This window comes from Schistocerca piceifrons, chromosome 1, assembly GCF_021461385.2.
Source record: "Schistocerca piceifrons isolate TAMUIC-IGC-003096 chromosome 1, iqSchPice1.1, whole genome shotgun sequence".
NCBI lineage: Eukaryota > Metazoa > Arthropoda > Insecta > Orthoptera > Acrididae > Schistocerca > Schistocerca piceifrons.
Genome location: NC_060138.1, coordinates 203468148 through 203489791, shown reverse-complemented (window position 1 = coordinate 203489791; position 21644 = coordinate 203468148). Strand labels below are relative to the sequence as shown.

The following is a 21644-nucleotide window of genomic DNA, read 5'->3' as shown; positions in this document are numbered from 1 at the left end:
ATGGTTTAGTAATGGGACGTAGGCAGAAAAGGTCAGACCAGTGGGGAAACGGATAATGTTGATATTATTAACGGCCGCTTACATAGTTTGTTCAATATGAGCTTTAGACATCGACGAGATGCTGTACAATGCCAGATATGCACTTGATGTACAAAATTGGAATTAGTTCAGCTTAAATTGGTTCTGTATTAAAGCATTGGAATATCTACAAAGTTTCGGTGCGATACGGTGGTCACAGCCCACACGTGATCTGTGAGTAGCTGAAGTTTAATTGTAACCCCCCTGGTACATTTACGCCTTTCAATTTGCAGTATCACTCAACATTATATTTCTGTCGCTGTAACAATGTCGACATGCTAAACATTTAGCACCTTCACATTGGCACGAAAAGCAACCGCCCTTTCCACTGGGATTCTTGGCGAACGCTATTTGCACTAGGATGCATCTTTCCAGCTGAATCCGCATTCGTAGCACCAGCTGTGACTGCGGCAAGACTTATAACGCTGCCAGCGAACTGCACGGGTGCCCATTGCGCGAAATATCCAGTTTTAGCAACTCTGATTAAGATGGACGCAGTAGATCGGCAGGAAATTTTAAAGTCGGCCGGCTGGCTGGCCCACAGATTATTTTTCACGATAAAACGTAATGATATGGAAATGAGTCATTTTACATTCATATTTCAAATTTAGTTGTCCATATGGTTGCATTCTGAACATTTCAAATATTTAAGAAATTTAACAGACCCAGGATTCCTAGACAACGAGGAATGGAATGGCTGTGTGGTTAGTCCATAACATGCTGTTCCCCACTTTGCGAGGCAGGCTGAATTTTAAATTGGCGCCTTTTGGAACAGTGGAAGATGTGTACGAATACATGGTCTCACGCTGACGTAAGCAAAGAATTTTCTCGAATTTGAAGCTGCATAAAGTAGTTACATTTTGAGTGCACCTCGGCCATTACCAGGTCGCGACGGACTCTTCCGAAAGCTTGTAGAAGGCGAAGATTAAGTTAAAATTTGGAGTTTCGTCAGGACGGAACTGAGCTCGTTAGAGCCCGGCTGCCCCTCCGGCAGGTGGCTGGTGAATTTCTACAAGTGTAAGACAGTGAGTAATCTCAGTATTGGTTGTAGGTAGTGAGCAGAGTACTCTATCCGCAGCCACCTTGCATGCCGAGGCGGCGGCGCGACCGCTGCTGTTGGGTGTGTTCGCGAACCGGCCTCAGAAGACTCCGTCGGAGCCCTCGACGGAGCCGCCGCCGCCCCCGCTGCCCAGCACGGACGAAGAGGCCGCGGTGGGCGGCTGCCCGTGTCCGGCCACGCTGCAGTACGACCCCGTCTGCGGCACAGACAACCAGACCTACAACAGCCTCCAGCTGCTGCTCTGCGCGCAGCGCTGTGGACGTGGTGAGCTGCTCAGCCTCATTTCACTTGCTCACTGCGATCGTTTTACTTAGTTGGCACTAAGTACAATCTTCAAAATTCTCGGGGTAGTAAGGGGTAAAACACTGACAAGCGACTGTACTAAGTTTGTGAGACCTTAACTTTTCCCGGCGAATTGAATGTTCAAATAACTTACGGGTTTGCTGCCGGGTGACGTCGTCGAACACCGCCGATATTTCTGAGGTCTATCGTATTCCTTGCAGTTGTGGCATGTCATATATTGGTCAGACAATCAGGACTGTGGAAGACCGGTGTAGTGAACATAAGCGTCACACACGCTTACAACAGCCGAGCAAATCCGCTGTTGCAGAACATTGCCTTGACACCGGTCATCCTATGGAATACAACACGGAGATTCTGGCTTGCACGTCCAACTATTGGTATAGTGTTGTTAAGGAAGCTGTTGAAATCAGACTATCAAGCAACCTTATTAACAGAGATGGTAGATTTTGTTTAAATGCTGCCTGGAATCCGATTCTGTCTCATCAAAAAACAGAGGGACAGAATTAGTGCTACCTCACGTGTTGATTAATAGTAACTATCGATATTTCTGATGTTGGTTATCTTTGTGTTGACACTTGTTCTCTGTGTGGGGTCTTCCTTGTTTCTCCTCTGTGAATCGAGGTATTAAATTTCCATGCACATTTCTTCTTTGCATTTGTGCCTTGAGAATGGCAGGGTGTGCTCCTGTCGAAATATCGGCGGTGTTCGACGACGTCACCCGACAGCAAACTCGTAAGTTATTTGAACTCTACGAACTTTGCTCAGCAATTTTTCATACTGACAGCCTAGGGCACGACTAGGACTTCGGCATACACTCTCACAAAAGTATTCGGACAGTGGGAAGTTTCACAATGAGTACTCGAGAAACACTACGAAACCCAAACACATTTATTAGCAATATATATGCGTAACAACATTAATTACAAAAGAATTATTGTATTATTCCGTTTCCAAAACATAAATAACAGAAAAGTTAACAACAAAAATGAAACATCCTGCACACCCTGCTGCTACAAAAGTATTCGGACACTGTCCAATAAATGTTCATAAGTTGTACGACGAAAATGTCAATACCTTGTGGGTCCACCTTTCATTTTCAATACCTCCTCCAATCTACTAGGCATATTTTCCACGAGTTTTTTCGTGAAATCTGGGCCTATATTTGCCCATTCTTGGCGCAGTTTCTCTTTCAAGGTCTCCTTCGTATAGATGTTGTACGCGCGTAGGGTCCGTTTCAATTTATCCCACAGATGTTCGATTGGGTTAAGGTCTGGTGATTGGGGAGGGGGGTGCAATACTTTCGGACAATTGAAGAGCAACCACATCTGTACAATATGCGCGGTATGCTTGGGATCATTATTCTGATAAAAATGAAAGTTGTTCGCAAACCTAGATGTCGTGCACTCTGCTTCAAATGTCCTCGCAGTATATTCAAATACGCTTCCTTGTTCATCGTATCATTAATGAACACTAACTCACCCACACCATTGCCGGACATGCATCCCTGCACCATGATGCTCCCACCTCCAAACTTTACTGTTGGTTTGAGGTTCCTGGGATTCAGCTCTTCATTGGTCTTTCGCCACACGTTTGCCTTTCCGTCGCTTTGCCATAATGTAAATTTACATTCGTCGCAAAATATCACCCGATTCCAGCAAGCCTGATCGTATTCGGCGTATTCCCTCGCAAACTGCATAAGTTTTCTTCTGGTTCACTGCATTTATGAATGGCTTTCGTCGTGCCACTCGACCATGGTACTGCGATCGTCGTCGTACTCTCCACACGATTTCGGGATCAACTTTTACACCAAGGTCTCCCTCCACCTCACTTGCAATTCGTATCGCAGATATTTTCGAATTCTGTTGTACCTTTCGCACAATCACACGTTCATCTCTCTGTGAAAATGTCCGTGGCCGTTCTGTACTGCAACGGAATTCCAATCGGTCTTATTTCTCGAACGGTTTAGTAATGTCGTGAACTGTACTTTCCTTCATGTTCACTATTGCGGCAATTTCCCTGCAGGTTTTCCCCTTTGCGTGATGATAAACGACAAGTTGCCTTTGTTCGAACGTAAAACACTCCCCTCTGCGTCCCATCGTCGACTTGCACAGGTCCGCGATACGTGTTTACTAATCATCGCTATCGTCTCGCGGAAATGTCGGACACACTGCAGTCGCTTCATCCTCTGTGCGTCTCTGAATGAACTATTCTCTCACGTTGTCCGTCTTTGTCCGAATACTTTTGTTGCACCTTCCCATGCCGTTTTCGGGAAATATTACGTAACAGACATATGCCCAACAACAATTCTTCGTATTTGACGCGTGTTTTTTCAACATCTGAGGTCATCAGTCCCCTAGAACTTAGAGCTACTTAAACCTAACTAACCTAAGGACATCACACACATCCATGCCCGAGGCCGGATTCGAACCTGCAACCGTAGCAGTCGCGCGGTTCCGGACTGAAGCGCCTAGAACCGCTTGGCTACCAAAGGCCGGCGATGCATGTTTCACGTTGCGACATCGTACCCAGAGTCCCAAATACATTACGAAGTACAATTTATATTTGTTCATGCGGCAAACTGCAAAATTATACGCCATTACGTGCTGTCCGAATATTTTTGCGACTGAGTGTATGTAAACGGGAAGACGCGGGTCTTGTTTTTGAGATAATAAACAGTGAACAACTAAGGCGTGTTTATATTCCTCGTAGTCGCTAGTATTACGAGTTGGTAGACTAGAGAGTAAACCCGAGGTCACTGGATTGAATCTCGTAGACGGTGCCTTTTATTCCCACGTAATCCCAACATATTGACACTGAAGTGACAAACGTCATGGGATACCGACAAGCACGTATACAGATGATGGTAGTATCAAGCACACAGGCAGTGCATTGGCGGAGCTGTCATTTGTGTTCAGGTGAGTCGTGCGCAAAGGTTTCCGACGTGACTATCGCCATGCGACGGGAATTAACACTCTGAATGTGGAATGTTGACTGGATGTAGAACCATGGGACTTTCGATTTGGGGAATCGTTAGGAATTTCATATTCAGAGATCCACAGTGACAAGAGTGTGTTGAGAATACTAAATTTTAGACATTACCTGTCACCACAGAAAAGTGGCCGACGACATTCACTTAACGACCGAGGCAGCGGCGTTTGCGCAGTTATCGGTGCTGACACATATACACACACAAGCAAAACTGTGAAATAACGGCAAAAATGAAAGTTGAACGTACGCCGAACGTGTCCGTTAGGACAGCGCGGCGAAATGTGATGTTAATGGGCTATGACAAGAGACAGATGCGAGTGCCTTTGCTAACAGCACATTGCCTGCACAGTCTCTCCTGGGCTCGTGGCCATATCGGTTGGATCCTAGACTGGAAAACTGTGGTCTGGACATACCCAGATTTCAACTGGTAGGAGCTGATGGTAGGGTTAGTGTGTGGCGCAGACCCCACGCAGCCATGGACCCAGGTGCTCAACATGGCTCTGTGCAAGCTGATGATGGGGTTCATAATGGTGTGGACTGTTTTCATGGAATGGTCTCTGATCAAAGTAAACCGACCATTACCGGCCGGGGTGGCCGAGCGGTTCTAGGCGCTACAGTCTGGAATCGCGCGACCGCTATGGTCGCAGGTTCGAATCCTGCCTCGGACATGGATGTGTGTGATGTCCTTAGGTTAGTTAGGTTTAAGCAGTTCTAAGTTGACCTCAGAAGTTGAGTCCCATAGTGCTCAGAGCCATTTGAACTGTCTGAACCAAACCGACCATTGACTGTAAATGGTCATGTTCGGCTATTTGGAGACCATTTGCAGCCATCCTCGGACGTAAGGTTCCCAAACGACTACGAAATTTTTGTGAATGACAATAGGTCATATCACTGAGCTATAACTGTTCCCAGTTGGTTTGAAGAACATCGTGGACAGTTAGAGCGAATGATATGGCACCTCAGATCGATAGACATGAATCCCGTCGAACATTTACAGGACATAATAGAGGGGTCCTTCCGTGCACAAAATTCTGCACCGGCGACACTTTAGCAACTATGAAGAGCTATAGAGGCGGCATGGCTCAGCATTTCCGCACGGGACTTAAAGTGGTATACGGGGTGACAATTACTGAACTGTAGGAAAAAAGTAAATTCATTACAAACTACGGCGTGCACACCCTTTATTCAACATATAAAAGACTGCAGATATTTCGATATAGGTAATAACAAGTTTGATATGTCTGCCATAATTGGCGATGATGTGACGCAGACGAATAGCTAAATTCTGCATAACCCGTTGAAGTTGCTGAATATCGATGATCTGCAGATTGGGTGTTTTCAGCCCAGCAATGGGTTTGGGGTTACTGCTGTACACCTTTTTAATATAGCCCCACAAAAAGCAGTCGCATCTGCTCAGATTAGAACAACATGGCGGCCAACTGAGGCCCATGCCAGTGGGTTCTGGGTACCCCAGAGCCAGAAAGCGTTCCCTAAAGTTCTCCTCCCCCCCAGGGGGTCCACAACTCTTTTGTGGACACGCGCGTAGCGAGCACACGACCCCGAGCTAATGTGGCCCTCCTACCTTTCCGGGCTGCATACCTTCCCTTTCCGCATCCTTCCCCGTCCCCCATCTTCGCCCCACCCCCCCTCACCTCTGGCTCTTTCCTTCTCTTTCTCCCCCTCTGGGAGTATGGTTTGTGCCTACGTCCAGAGACGGACGCTCGAAACTGTTACAAAATCCTTGCTTTCTACACTTGCAAGTCTTCGTCCTTCCTCTGTCCTTCTCTTTTCCTTCCCTCTTCTCTTTGCCCTTTTCTCTGCTGCGGCGTTTGAGACCCCTCTTCTTTCCTTTCCCTTTCTCTTTTTTCCTCCCTGTGCGTGTCTGAAGGCCGACCCACGCACTTCCATGCGTAGCCGGTGACGGGGTAACGCGTAATTCCCTGCCCCGGGTAGACAGGTAGGACACATACGTACCCCCTGGTAACGGCCAGGCCCAGGGAGGGGTGATTACCCGAGCTGATAACTTCCGAAAGTGCCGATTGGTCTCTCCGTCCGTTTGTCGGGATGTGTGACCTGAGGTGTGAACAATCACCTAAGGTGGGAGTGCCCTCAGAGAGGGCCCCCACAAGGGAGGAGCGCGCCATCGGAGACGCCGGTAATCATGGGGGATTCTTCCGCAATGGTTTCCTCACCTTCCACTATGTCTGCTCACAAACGTAAGTTCACTGAGTCTCAGCCACAGTCAGTTCTTCCATCGTTGCCACAGTTCCTTGTTGTTTCTCGGTCTGACGAAGGTCACGACTTCTCCACGGTCAACCCTTTCATTATTCAGAAAAGTGTCGACGCAATTGCAGGTCCTGTAAAGTCTTGTTCCAGATTACGGAATGGCACCCTGTTGTTGGAAACATTCAGTGCCCTCCAGGCACAAAAATTGCTGCGTACCTCACTACTACACACCTTCCCTGTCCGGGTGGAACCGCACCGTACTTTAAATTCCTCACGTGGAGTCGTTTATACACGCTCCCTCGATGGCTTGTCTGACGAAGAAATTCAGCACTACCTGTCTGACCAGGGCTGTTCATAGAGTTATGAAAAGGGTTGACACGAACATCACACCAACCCGCACAGTCTTCTTGACATTTGACAAAGTTCAACTCCCATCGAAAATCAAAGCAGGCTATGAGATAATTTCCGTTCGCCCTTACGTCCCAAACCCTACGCGTTGCTATCGGTGTCAGCGGTTCAATCACACCAGCCAGTCCTGTTCCAATCCGGCCAAATGTGTTACGTGTGGCAAGGATGCCCATGAGGGTGCTTGTCCACCTCCATCCCCTCGCTGCATCAACTGTATGGGTGACCACGCTGTTTCCTCTCGAGATTGCCCCGTTTTTAAAGACGAAAAGCTCATCCAGGAAATAAGAGTGAAGGGAAAGGTGTCGACCTTTGCTGCTCGAAAATTATTCGCCAGTCGACAGCCCACCGTGCCTCAGACAGGAAAATACAGCACTCCTTGCTTCTCCTCGGCCAACAAAGGAGGCGGCCACGCAGACTTGCGACCTCACCTTTAGTGCGACGGTCGTCAGATCGGCCAGCGCAAAGATCGCCCGTTCAACCTCACCACTTTCGCCTGCCCACTCTATGGCTCACCCTTCGTCGGGTTCTGCTAAATCTCGAGCCCAAAAGTCAGACACCAAGACTTCGAAAAAAGAGCATACTCGTGAAGAGTTTTTACGCACCGCAACTTCACAGCCATCGGTTCCTCCTTCATCTAAACATCATACTTCCAAGAAGGCTACAAAGAAACCCAGTTCCTCTCCTTCTCCGCCAAGGCGTGTCGCATCTACAGCACCACCTGGCGGAAATCGCCCTCGGCCATCTTCTGTGTCGCCGAGGCGCACTGCTGGTGGCCGGTCAACCGGCCGATCGCTGGTGGCAGGAGCTGCTCCTGACCAACCTATGGATCAGGATCTTCTGCCTTCAGCTGAATGCCATTCCATGCTGTCGGTCGCAAGCTCTGAGCAGTCGTTGAGTTGACAGCACCCTTGGTCACATTCCTCCATTTTCTGTTCACCCTATGTCCATTATCCACTGGAATATCCGCGGTATTCGAGCCAATCGGGATGAATTGTCTATCCTCTTACGATCCTACTCGCCGGTCATCTTCTGTCTTCAGGAAACAAAGCTGTGTCCCCATGACCGCTTTGTTCTCCCTCATTTTCAGTCCATCCGATATATTCTCCCCTCTGTTGAAGGCACTCCAGCACATGGAGGACTCATGATTCTTCTCCATGAAACTCTCCATTATTACCCAATCCATTTAAACACTTCCTTCCAAGCTGTCGCCGTCCGTCTTTCCCTTTCCGGATACACGTTCTCTCTTTGTACTGTATACATTCCATCGTCCACACCAATGGCACGAGCTGATATCCTTCATCTCCTTGGTCAGCTTCCACCCCCCTATTTGCTGTTTGGGGACTTCAATGCCCACCACCCGCTTTGGGGATCTCCACATCCTTCTCCACGTGGCTCACAATTGCTAGACGTCTTCCACCAAGCGGATCTAGTTTGCCTCGACACTGGGGTCCCTACATTTTTAACTGCCTCCACGACAAATTTCTCTCATTTGGACCTTGCGGTCGGTACTGTTCCGCTAGCTCGGCGCTTCGAATGGTTCGCCCTTGATGATACACTCTCGAGTGACCACTTTCCATGTGTCCTTCGACTGCAGCCTCAACTGCCATATATGCGCCCGCGACGCTGGAAGTTTGCGCAAGCTGATTGGACACTTTTTTCGTCTCTAGCGACATTCGATGACCGTCACTTTCCCAGCGTCGACGATGTCACCCATATTACCGACGTTATTCTTACAGCTGCGGAACATTCAATACCACGCACCTCTGAATTGCCCCGGCGCCCCCCAGTTCCTTGGTGGAACGAGGCATGCCGTGATGCAATACGTGAGCGGCGACGTGCACTCCGCGTTTTCCGCCACCATCCTACTTTGGCCAACTGTATCCGCTATAAGCAGTTCCGTGCGCGATGCCGTCGTGTCATCCGCGATAGCAAGAAGGCAAGCTGGAAATTCTTTACTAGCTCATTTAACACCTTCACTCCCTCCTCGGAAGTTTGGAGTCGGCTTCGACGGTTCTCAGACGCGCCTAGTTTCTCCCCGGTCTCTGGGCTCACTGTCGCACATGATACATTCGTGGACCACGTCGCAATTTCTAACTCGTTGGGTCAGCACTTTGCTGAGATTTCGAGCTCTTCCAATTACCCGCCAGCGTTTCTCCCGAAGAAACGTGCAGCGGAAGTGCGACCTCTTGCTTTCTCCTCTCAAAATCGCGAAAGCTACAATACTGTTTTCTGCATGCGGGAACTCCAACATGCACTCTCTGCTTCTCGCTCCTCCGCCCCAGGACCGGATGGTATCCACGTCCAAATGTTGCTGCATTTATCAACCCACAGTCTGCGTTACCTCCTTCGCCTTTATAATCGAATTTGGACCGACAGTACTTTTCCCAGACGATGGCGGGAAGCTATCGTCGTTCCTGTTCCGAAACCTGGAAAGGACAAACATCTCCCCTCTAGCTATCGCCCCATTTCTCACGAGTAGTGTCTGTAAGGTTTTGGAGCGTATGGTGAATTACCGTTTAGCGTGATGGCTGGAATCCCGCAGTCTTTTCACACCTGCCCAATGCGGATTCCGAAAGCATCGTTCTGCAGTTGACCACCTTGTTGCTCTCTCCACTTATATCATGAACAATTTTCTCCGGAAACGCCAAACAGTAGCAATATTTTTTGATCTGGAGAGAGCATACGATACCTGTTGGAGGACAGGCATCCTCCGCACACAGTTCTCTTGGGGCTTTCGAGGTCGGCTACCCCTTTTTCTTCGCGAATTTATGGCAGAGCGCACATTTAGGGTGCGGGTGAACACTACTCTCTCCCGTACTTTCTCCCAAGAAAACGGGGTACCCCAGGGCTCCGTGCTGAGTGTTGTACTGTTTGCCATTGCCATAAATCCAATTATAGATTGTCTCCTTCCTGATGTCTCTGGCTCCCTCTTTGTGGACGATTTTGCGATCTACTACAGCTCTCAACGGACCAGCCTTCTTGAACGACGTCTTCAAGGATGTCTCGATCGCCTCCACTCTTGGAGCATCGAAACCGGCTTCCGTTTCTCTCCCAGTAAGACCGTTTGTGTTAATTTTTGGCGACGTAAGGAGTTTCTTCCGCCCTCCTTACATCTAGGTCCTGTCAACCTTCCGTTTTCAGACTTCGCTAAATTCTTGGGTCTTATGTTTGACAGAAAACTGTGCTGGTCCTCCCACGTTTCCTATCTTTCGGCTCGCTGTCTGCGATCCCTCAACACCCTCCGTGTCCTGAATGGTACCTCCTGGGGAGCGGACCGAGTGGTCCTTCTCCGCCTCTATCGCGCCTTAGTGCGCTCGAAATTGGATTATGGAAGCATAGTCTACTCCTCTGCTCGGCCGTCTATTCTTCGGCGTCTCGACTCTATCCACCACCGTTGATTACGTTTAGTGTCTGGAGCTTTTTACACTAGCCCTGTGGAAAGCCTTTATGCTGAGACTGCTGAACCTCCGCTGTCCAATCGGCGAGCAGTCCTGAGTCGTTATGCTAGCCATCTGTCTTCCATGCCTGCTAATCCAGCCCATGACATTTTTTCGATGCCTCCTTGGATGTAGGGTATGCAGGCCGCCCCTCCTCCCTACTACCACCGGGAGTCCGCTTCCGTCAACTACTCCATTCTCTTTCCTTCCGCTTTCCTAAAACCTTCTTGACAACTTGGGGTACAGCACTGCCTTGGCTCCGTCCCCGGATCTGCCTGCTCCGTGACCTTTGTCGATTTCCCAAGGATGGTACCCCTTCACTTGTTTATCGTCGGGCATTTGCTGGTCTATGTGCACAAATGACGGACGCCACATTTATTTACACCGACGGCTCGAAAACATCGTTAGGTGTAGGGAGTGCCTATATTGTTGGCGACACCCCAAATCACTTTCGGCTTCCCGACCAGTGTTGGGTTTATACTACGGAGCTTTACGCTGTTCTCCAGGCTGTCCACTACATCCGCCGCCATCAGCAGATACAGTACGTTATCTGCTCAGATTCTCTCAGCTCTCTCCTCAGTCTCCAAGCTCTTTACCCAGTGCACCCTCTGGTCCACCGGATTCAGGACTGTCTTCGCTTGCTCAACCGGGGGGGCGTCTCGGTGACGTTCCTCTGGCTCCCGGGACACGTTGGTATCTGTGGAAATGAGGCGGCCGATACTGCAGCCAAGGCTGCAGTCTCTCTTCCTCGGCCAGCTATTCAATCGATTCCCTTCGCCGATCTACGGAGCGTTCTATGTCTACGTGTTGTTCATTTATGGCACACGCATTGGTCGACACTTACCCATAATAAATTGCGGGACGTGAAAGCTCTTCCTTGTGCTTGGACCTCTTCCTCCCGAACGCGTCGTCGGGAGGAGGTAATTTTAACTAGACTCCGGATAGGGCACTGTCTTTTTAGCCATCAACATCTTTTAAGCGGCGATCCTCCCCCACTCTGTCCCCACTGCTCTCAGCTGTGGACGGTAAGACACCTTTTAATTGAGTGCCCCTATTTTAATCCGTTACGCTCCCGTCTACAGCTATCGCCTGATCTATCGTCGATTTTAGCAGATGACACGCGCTCAGCCGACCGCGTTCTCCAGTTTATTAGTGCCAGTGAAATGACGTCAGTCATTTGAAGCTTTTTTTTTTCTTTTTTTTTTTTGGGACTACCAACCCCTTTCTGTAGTAGATTTTTAAGCCTTCCTTCTGCTTTTAGTTTCTCCAATTCTGTGACTTTGTTCCCATTGCTGCTGGTTTTCAATTTCGGTCTTTTACTGTTTCCTAAGTCACGGGCTGGGCGCTAATGACCATAGCAGTTTTGCGCCCTAAAACCAAAACAAAAAAGTTCTCCTCCAGGACATCACATTCTCCTGCTTCGATGGGGTTGATCTCGATCTTGCATGAACCACAGCTTGTCGAAATCGGAGTAACTTTTGATAACGGGGCTTTCAAAACCTTTACGTACCGTTCGGTACTCACTGTGCCATCAAGGAATATCGCAGCGATAATTCTGTGACCGGATATTGCACACCACACAGTCGCCCGTTGAGGATGAAGGGAATTCCCGATCGCGAAATGCAGATTCTCAGTCCCCCATATGCGCAAATTTTGGTTGTTGACGAGCCCATGAGCTTCGTCCCTAAACCAAACCATACATGCGCATACTAATTCCCATCACCCCTCGCGGACAACCGTACAGTTTGAACGTCCTGTCGTAAACCATTCAAAAGTTGACGCTTTTATTTCATATAGTCCAATAACAGTCACCCTGTGTTAAATTCATGCCACATAGTTGCTGAACTATGCCGGGCGAAATGAGGTAGTACACGATGTATTCATAGTTTTTCAAGTGCAATTTCTTGGGTGTGGTGTACAAGCGCTCGCCATCTCCTATCTTCATATACCTTCTGTTCCACGACATCTTCCCATTTGTCCTTTCTCCTCCACATCTTATCTTAGTCTCTCTCCAGAATTTTCTTGGTTCTTACCACGATTCAGGTTGAAATACTTTACGGCGGGGCTTTCGCTGTTCATTCTCACTGCTTGCCCATACCACTGAAGCCTGCGTTTCTCTGACATTGGAAATAGGAAGCTTATTACCAGCTAATTTTCTGTTCACTTCATTCCTGATTTTGTCCTTTCTGGTTGTTTGAGTCATGGTTCTAACAAATCTCATTTGTGTTGCATGAATTCTGCTGAGGTCTTTGTTTAGTAGGGTACAGGTTTCTAAATCTTATGTAAACACTGGTACGAAATAGATGTGGTACATGATCGGTTTTGCTTTTCGTGACATTTTATCGTCCCAGAGAAGTTTCCTGATTAGACTGTAAAAAAAATGGATGCTTTCAGTGTCTTGCTGAGTACTTTCTGCTTAATGGTGTCATCGTTAGAAATCATGCTACGTAGGTGTTAGAAATGGGAAACATTCTACTTAGACTTCTCCTAGAAATATGACTGAGGCTTAACTTGTTTGTTGAGTGTCATTTCTACCGTCTGTTTTAGTTATTTCTACGCTATTGGCATTTCAGAAAAATAGTTCGAAACGTGCAGGTATGTGCATGACCAGGGGAACATATTCGAACAGGATCATGTCGTTAAATAGTTGTGTACTCAATTCCGCTAATATTCTAACGAACCTCCACTTCTACTGGCTATTGATGGAAGAAACTTGCCATCACTACTTACAAGTGATAATTTTCCCAATGGATATTTTAACGTTCCTGAAGTCGCCCTGCCACTTGTACGTCCCCCAGTAGGATTAACTCATTCTCATTCATTATGTAAACTGTCATGTGATAACCACCCCTTTTCCTAATCTTATCTTGTGGAAACGATAGTGTCAGGATAAGCCAACAAAATCGTCCACTGTTAACGAATAAGTTTTAAAATGTTCACAAGAGACAAGATTAATTGGAACAGGAAAATAATATCTACTAAAGGATAAATGCTACGATTTTAACACATTTATTCATTAAAAAAACAATTTAAAGAAACTAAATGATTTCCTAGGCAGATTGCCTATAAATATATATCTGAAAGGATATCACCGGGATCAAGAAGTCTGTACTCACTAAGCAACCCACTCAAAAGTAAAGCTTTGTCAATCACCAAAAAGATCAAGATACACAACACTATCTGCCCCATGGTACTGTACGGTTCAGAAAGCTGGACGCTTACAAAGAAAGATAGAGAAAAACTGAACGTTTTCAAAAGAAAAGTAATGAGAAAAATCTGGGGACCTGTGTTGAATGGCGTATGGAAAATAAGAAAGAATAGTGAAATTTATCAGTTAACGAAGCAACCCACTATCATCCAGAAATTAAAAAGTAGGAGACTGCAGTGGGCTGTATATGTGGCCAGAATGGAAACCAACAGAACCGCCAAGAAAGCATTTGAAGGAACTCTACAGGCAACAAGGGCATTGGGCCGACCTCGTACACTACAGGTCATTAAAACTGCTACACCACGAACATGACGTGCTACAGACACGAAATTTAACTGACTGGAAGAAGATGTGAATTCTCTGAATAGCTTATCATTTGCATATCACAGCAAGGTTGGCGACACCTACAACGTACTGACATGAGGAAAGTTTCCAACTGATTTCTCATGCACAAACAGCAGTTGACCGGCGTTGCCTGGTGAAACGCTGTTGTGATGACTTGTGTAAGTAGGAGGAATGCGTACCATCACGTTTCCGACTTTGATAAAGGTCGGATTGTAGCCTATCGCGATTGCGGTTTATCGTATCGCGACATTGCTGCTCGCGTTGGTCGAGATCCAATGACTGTTAGCAGAATATGGAATCGGTGGGTTCAGGAGGGTAATACGGAACGCCGTGCTGGATCCCAATGACCTCGTATCACTAGCAGTCTAGATGACAGGCATCTTATCCGCATGGCTGTAACGGATCGTGCAGCCACGTCTCGATCCCTGAGTCAACAGATGGGGACGTTTGCAAGACAACCATCTGCACGAACAGTTCGACGACGTTTGCAGCAGCATGGACTATTCGCTCGGATACCATGGCTGCGGTTACCCTTGCCGCTGCATAACAGACAGGAGTGCCTGCGATGGTGTACTCAACGACGAACCTGGGTGCACGAATGGCAAAACGTCATTTGTTCGGATGAATCCAGGTTCTGTTTACAGCAACATGATGGTCGCATCCGTGTTTGGCGACATCTCAGTGAACGCACATTGGAAGCGTGTATTCGTCATCACCATATGGCGTCTCACCCGGCGTGATGGTATGGGGTGCCTTTGGTTACACGTGTCGGTCACCTCTTGTTCGCATTGACGGCACTTTGGACAGTGGACGTTACATTTCAGATGTGTTACGACCCGTGTCTCTATCCTTCATTTGATCCCTGCGAAACCTTACATTTCAGCAGGATAACGCTCGACCGCATGTTGCAGGGCCTGTACGGGCCTTTCTGGATACAGAAAATGTTCGACTGCTGCCCTGGTCAGCACATTATCCAGATCTCTCACCAATTGAAATCGTCTGGTCAATTGTGGCCGAGCAACTGGCTCGTCACAATACGCCAGTCACTGCTCTTGATGAACTGTGGTACAGTGTTGAAGCTGCATGGGCAGCTGTACCTGTAGATGCCATTCAAGCTCTGTTTGACTGAATGCCCAGACGTATCAAGGCCGTTATTACGGCCAGAGGTGGTTGTTCTGGGTACTGATTTCTCAGGATCTATGCACCCAAATTGCGTGAAAATGTAATCACATGTCAGTTCTAGTATAATACATTGTCCAATGAATACCCGTTTATCATCTGCATTTCTTATGGATGTAGCAATTTTAATGGCCAGTAGTGTAAAAGGTAGAAAGATGACACAGAGGAGGACATCGCAGCATTAGGAATGTCCGCAGGGTGGAGAGAGGCTGCGAGAGATAGAAGGCGGTGGAAGCAGATCATTGATGCAGCGCGTGGTCTACAGGGCCTGTGATCGCTGAGGAGAGAGAGGAATCCTCAGGTTCTCCCTGTATTTATACTGACCCTTAAACTGTCTGACTTTGCCCTATAATGTACTAGCTGTCTGTGATTAGGTGCGGAGTAACTGATATCCCCCGTTAGGAACTACTGTCTCAATGAGCAGTGTGAAACCTTAGTGCAGAACGGAGTGGAACACGTGATTCACCAATGTAAATACAGTTTCCTACAAGCCGGTGCATAAGCAAGATCACCGTAATGATCAGAAGTTATAACCGCAGGACTTCTCGCCTCAGCGAGATAATAGCAAAATTGAACTTCACTAAAACTACAGCCGAAGACGTCCGTCGACTGCCGTGGACTTCCAAGAGAACTCTCCTGCTCCACGACCCCGCAACGACTCCCTTTTTACCTCTCTCGTCTTTTCGCTGCTAAGTCTTTTCTCCCCCTTAAATTTGGGTGGCGAATCATCTTTCAGGAAGGCGCTAGTTTCTGAACGGGGACCAGTCGCAGTTTAGAACCCAGATAGAAGTTTCTGGAAGTTCTTTCCATGTCTGTAGGAAAGTACGCGAATACCTGCTGCCATGTGTTCCTGACTGACCAGGCCGTTTTCTCACCCCTGCATGCCGGCCACGTGTTCCCTTTTTGCAGGTGGTCCAGCTCACGCGCGGGTTCCGGGATTAGCGCCGGAAACGGCTGTGCCGTCCTATTGTCCGAAGGAATGTGAGAGCTTCCTGTGTCCTTCCGTTCTACCACGAGTTTAACAGCTCTGTTTGTTCCCACGTCACCCAACATGCAGACATTATGAACTAAATTAAATGTACTAGACGATGTCAGTCTCATACACGTTTTTAATGAACGAGCACAAACCTGTCTTTCCTATCATTGAAGGGGCTTACTTATGTCGTATTGGATGTAAACGCGGTTTGTAAGTTGTAAAATAACGCCACCTTACAATATTGCATGAAAGGTCAAAATGATTGACGGCATTCCTCGTAAACTTACGTTAGTATTTACTTTTAATAACTTTGTTCCCTTGAATAACCTGGCCTGTCACTTTATGTTGATATTTTACATGGAACATGTTAAAAAAAGAAAGCTTCGCCAGCTTTTTAAGGATATGACGATTTCAAGACTTAAAAAGAAAGCTGGCTTTCGTTTATAGTAGCATTACCTAGGTACTATTTCCTATATTTGAAATTATTTCCTATATTTGAAATTATTTCCGATATTTGAAATTATTTCCGATATTTGAAATTATTTCCGATATTTGAAATTATTTCCGATATTTGAAATTATTTCCGATATTTGAAATTATTTCCGATATTTGAAATTATTTCCGATATTTGAAATTATTTCCGATATTTGAAATTATTTCCGATATTTGAAATTATTTCCGATATTTGAAATTATTTCCGATATTTGAAATTATTTCCGATATTTGAAATTATTTCCGATATTTGAAATTATTTCCGATATTTGAAATTATTTCCGATATTTGAAATTATTTCCGATATTTGAAATTATTTCCGATATTTGAAATTATTTCCGATATTTGAAATTATTTCCGATATTTGAAATTATTTCCGATATTTGAAATTATTTCCGATATTTGAAATTATTTCCGATATTTGAAATTATTTCCGATATTTGAAATTATTTCCGATATTTGAAATTATTTCCGATATTTGAAATTATTTCCGATATTTGAAATTATTTCCGATATTTGAAATTATTTCCGATATTTGAAATTATTTCCGATATTTGAAATTATTTCCGATATTTGAAATTATTTCCGATATTTGAAATTATTTCCGATATTTGAAATTATTTCCGATATTTGAAATTATTTCCGATATTTGAAATTATTTCCTATATTTGAAATTATTTCCTATATTTGAAATTATTTCCTATATTTGAAATTATTTCCTATATTTGAAATTATTTCCTATATTTGAAATTATTTCCTATATTTGAAATTATTTCCTATATTTGAAATTATTTCCTATATTTGAAATTATTTCCTATATTTGAAATTATTTCCTATATTTGAAATTATTTCCTATATTTGAAATTATTTCCTATATTTGAAATTATTTCCTATATTTGAAATTATTTCCTATATTTGAAATTATTTCCTATATTTGAAATTATTTCCTATATTTGAAATTATTTCCTATATTTGAAATTATTTCCTATATTTGAAATTATTTCCTATATTTGAAATTATTTCCTATATTTGAAATTATTTCCTATATTTGAAATTATTTCCTATATTTGAAATTATTTCCTATATTTGAAATTATTTCCTATATTTGAAATTATTTCCTATATTTGAAATTATTTCCTATATTTGAAATTATTTCCTATATTTGAAATTATTTCCTATATTTGAAATTATTTCCTATATTTGAAATTATTTCCTATATTTGAAATTATTTCCTATATTTGAAATTATTTCCTATATTTGAAATTATTTCCTATATTTGAAATTATTTCCTATATTTGAAATTATTTCCTATATTTGAAATTATTTCCTATATTTGAAATTATTTCCTATATTTGAAATTATTTCCTATATTTGAAATTATTTCCTATATTGAAATTATTTCCTATATTTGAAATTATTTCCTATATTTGAAATTATTTCCTATATTTGAAATTATTTCCTATATTTGAAATTATTTCCTATATTTGAAATTATTTCCTATATTTGAAATTATTTCCTATATTTGAAATTATTTCCTATATTTGAAATTATTTCCTATATTTGAAATTATTTCCTATATTTGAAATTATTTCCTATATTTGAAATTATTTCCTATATTTGAAATTATTTCCTATATTTGAAATTATTTCCTATATTTGAAATTATTTCCTATATTTGAAATTATTTCCTATATTTGAAATTATTTCCTATATTTGAAATTATTTCCTATATTTGAAATTATTTCCTATATTTGAAATTATTTCCTATATTTGAAATTATTTCCTATATTTGAAATTATTTCCTATATTTGAAATTATTTCCTATATTTGAAATTATTTCCTATATTTGAAATTATTTCCTATATTTGAAATTATTTCCTATATTTGAAATTATTTCCTATATTTGAAATTATTTCCTATATTTGAAATTATTTCCTATATTTGAAATTATTTCCTATATTTGAAATTATTTCCTATATTTGAAATTATTTCCTATATTTGAAATTATTTCCTATATTTGAAATTATTTCCTATATTTGAAATTATTTCCTATATTTGAAATTATTTCCTATATTTGAAATTATTTCCTATATTTGAAATTATTTCCTATATTTGAAATTATTTCCTATATTTGAAATTATTTCCTATATTTGAAATTATTTCCTATATTTGAAATTATTTCCTATATTTGAAATTATTTCCTATATTTGAAATTATTTCCTATATTTGAAATTATTTCCTATATTTGAAATTATTTCCTATATTTGAAATTATTTCCTATATTTGAAATTATTTCCTATATTTGAAATTATTTCCTATATTTGAAATTATTTCCTATATTTGAAATTATTTCCTATATTTGAAATTATTTCCTATATTTGAAATTATTTCCTATATTTGAAATTATTTCCTATATTTGAAATTATTTCCTATATTTGAAATTATTTCCTATATTTGAAATTATTTCCTATATTTGAAATTATTTCCTATATTTGAAATTATTTCCTATATTTGAAATTATTTCCTATATTTGAAATTATTTCCTATATTTGAAATTATTTCCTATATTTGAAATTATTTCCTATATTTGAAATTATTTCCTATATTTGAAATTATTTCCTATATTTGAAATTTTTTCCTATATTTGAAATTATTTCCTATATTTGAAATTATTTCCTATATTTGAAATTATTTCCTATATTGGAAATTACGAGGGCAGTTCAATAAGTAATGCAACACATTTTTTCTGAAACAGGGGTTGTTTTATTCAGCATTGAAATACACTAGGTTATTTCCCAGTCTTTTAGCTACACAACACTATTTTTCAACGTAATCTCCATTCAGTGCTACGGCCTTACGCCACCTTGAAATGAGGGCCTGTATGCCTGCACAGTACCATTCCACTGGTCGATGTCGGAGCCAACGTCGTACTGCATCAATAACTTCATCATCCGCGTAGTGCCTCCCACGGATTGCGTCCTTCATTGGGCCAAACATATGGAAATCCGACGGTGCGAGATCGGGGCTGTAGGGTGCATGAGGAAGAACAGTCCACTGAAGTTTTGTGAGCTCCTCTCGGGTGCGAAGACTTGTGTGAGGTCTTGCGTTGTCATGAAGAAGTTCGTTCAGATTTTTGTGCCTACGAACACGCTGAAGTCGTTTCTTCAATTTGTGAAGAGTAGCACAATACACTCCAGAGTTGATCGTTTGACCATGGGGAAGGACATCGAACAGAATAACCCCTTCAACGTCCCAGAAGACTGTAACCATGACTTTACCGGCTGAGGGTATGGCTTTAAACTTTTTCTTGGTAGGAGAGTGGGTGTGGCGCCACTCCATTGATTGCCGTTTTGTTTCAGGTTCGAAGTGATGAACCCATGTTTCATCGCCTGTAACAATCTTTGACAAGAAATTGTCACCCTCAGCCACATGACGAGCAAGAAATTCCGCACAGATGGTTCTCCTTTGCTCTTTATTGTGTTCGGTTAGACAACGAGGGACCCAGCGGGAACAAACCTTTGAATATCCCAACTGGTGAAAAATTGTGACAGCACTACCAACAGAGATGTCAAGTTGAGCACTGAGTTGTTTGATGGTGATCCGTCGATCATCTCGAACAAGTGTGTTCGCACGCTCCGCCATTGCAGGAGTCACAGCTGTGCACGGCCGGCCCGCACGCGGGAGATCAGACAGTCTTGCTTGACCTTGCGGCGATGATGACACAAGCTTTGCCCAACGACTCACCGTGCTTTTGTCCACTGCCAGATCACCGTAGACATTCTGCAAGCGCCTATGAATATCTGAGGTGCCCTGGTTTTCCGCCAAAAGAAACTCGATCACTGTCCGTTGTTTGCAACGCACATCCGTTACAGACGCCATTTTAACAGCTCCGTACAGCGCTGCCACCTGTCGGAAGTCAATGAAACTATACGAGACGAAGCGGGAATGTTTGAAAATATTCCACAAGAAATTACCGGTTTTTTCAACCAAAATTGGCCGAAAGAAAAATTGTTGCATTACTTATTGAACTGCCCTCGTATTTTCTAAACTAGGTGTAGACGTAGATATTTCTGCTACTACGTAAATGACATAAAACTGCCCTGTATAGAGCACTGAGAAAATATGAACAACATTTTCTTTTCCTTCCGCACAAATTAACTTTCTCGGCTTTTGTATTTCAGATGTAGAAGTGAGCTTCAAAGGAAGGTGCTCGCCACTTGCTGGCTAGCTGCAATCCGACCTGACGTCACGTCATGGGATCGTCCGAAAAGCAGATACATGCAGCATGAATCTTCTGTTGTGCAACAGTACAATCACTACTACGTCTAATCAGCATGTGTTTGTTGTAAAGTTATTTCTCTGGGAATTTTACGTTTTTGGTGTAACTGACGCATGTATTTATCAATCACATCAGAGCATTTGTTTTTATGATGTATTTTGTGTTAAAGATGTCCTAAAGCATTGCAACACTTCTGTGCTAAAGGAGAATAAATATTTTGAAATAATTTTGCTTATTTATTGTATAGTTCTTAGCCTGCTTTAAATTTATTTTTAACTTTTACTGTACAAACAGATTTCGGAAACGGAATTTATTTCGTGGAATAAGTGTTTTAACGAAACAAATTTAATCGGAAAGCATCTTCATACAACAAAGAATGTTATAGGTGATGTAACTAGATTGTAAAATCTATATTTACAGACAAAATTACGTAGTAAAGGAGCTAAATTAAGTACTAAGTAACGTCGCTATGCTAATATAAGCGAGATGTTTCATAATATTTATAAATCGAATAAATTAAGCCTTACTAATTAAGTAAGGCACGAATATGATTACAATAAATAGTGTTGTGATAGGACACAACTAAATAGATTTAAGAATTAGTTCAGGGAAAACAATTTCACTTGGATGCAGAATTTTTGTTAATGAAATTGCCGTGGTGTAGCC

At 43.1% G+C, this 21644-nt stretch overlaps 1 protein-coding gene across 1 annotated transcript in view; it reads left to right on the top strand.

Annotated features, from left to right (window-relative positions):
• The window catches only part of LOC124715501, a 47716-nt gene extending 26679 nt beyond the window's left edge, over nt 1-21037 (top strand). The window contains exons 2-3 of the mRNA XM_047243102.1: nt 1157-1402; nt 20881-21037. Coding sequence (XP_047099058.1) covers nt 1157-1402; nt 20881-20927 — 293 coding nt within the window. The 3' untranslated portion in view covers nt 20928-21037. The remainder of the gene's footprint in view (nt 1-1156; nt 1403-20880) is intronic.
• The last annotated feature ends 607 nt before the right edge of the window (nt 21038-21644 follow it).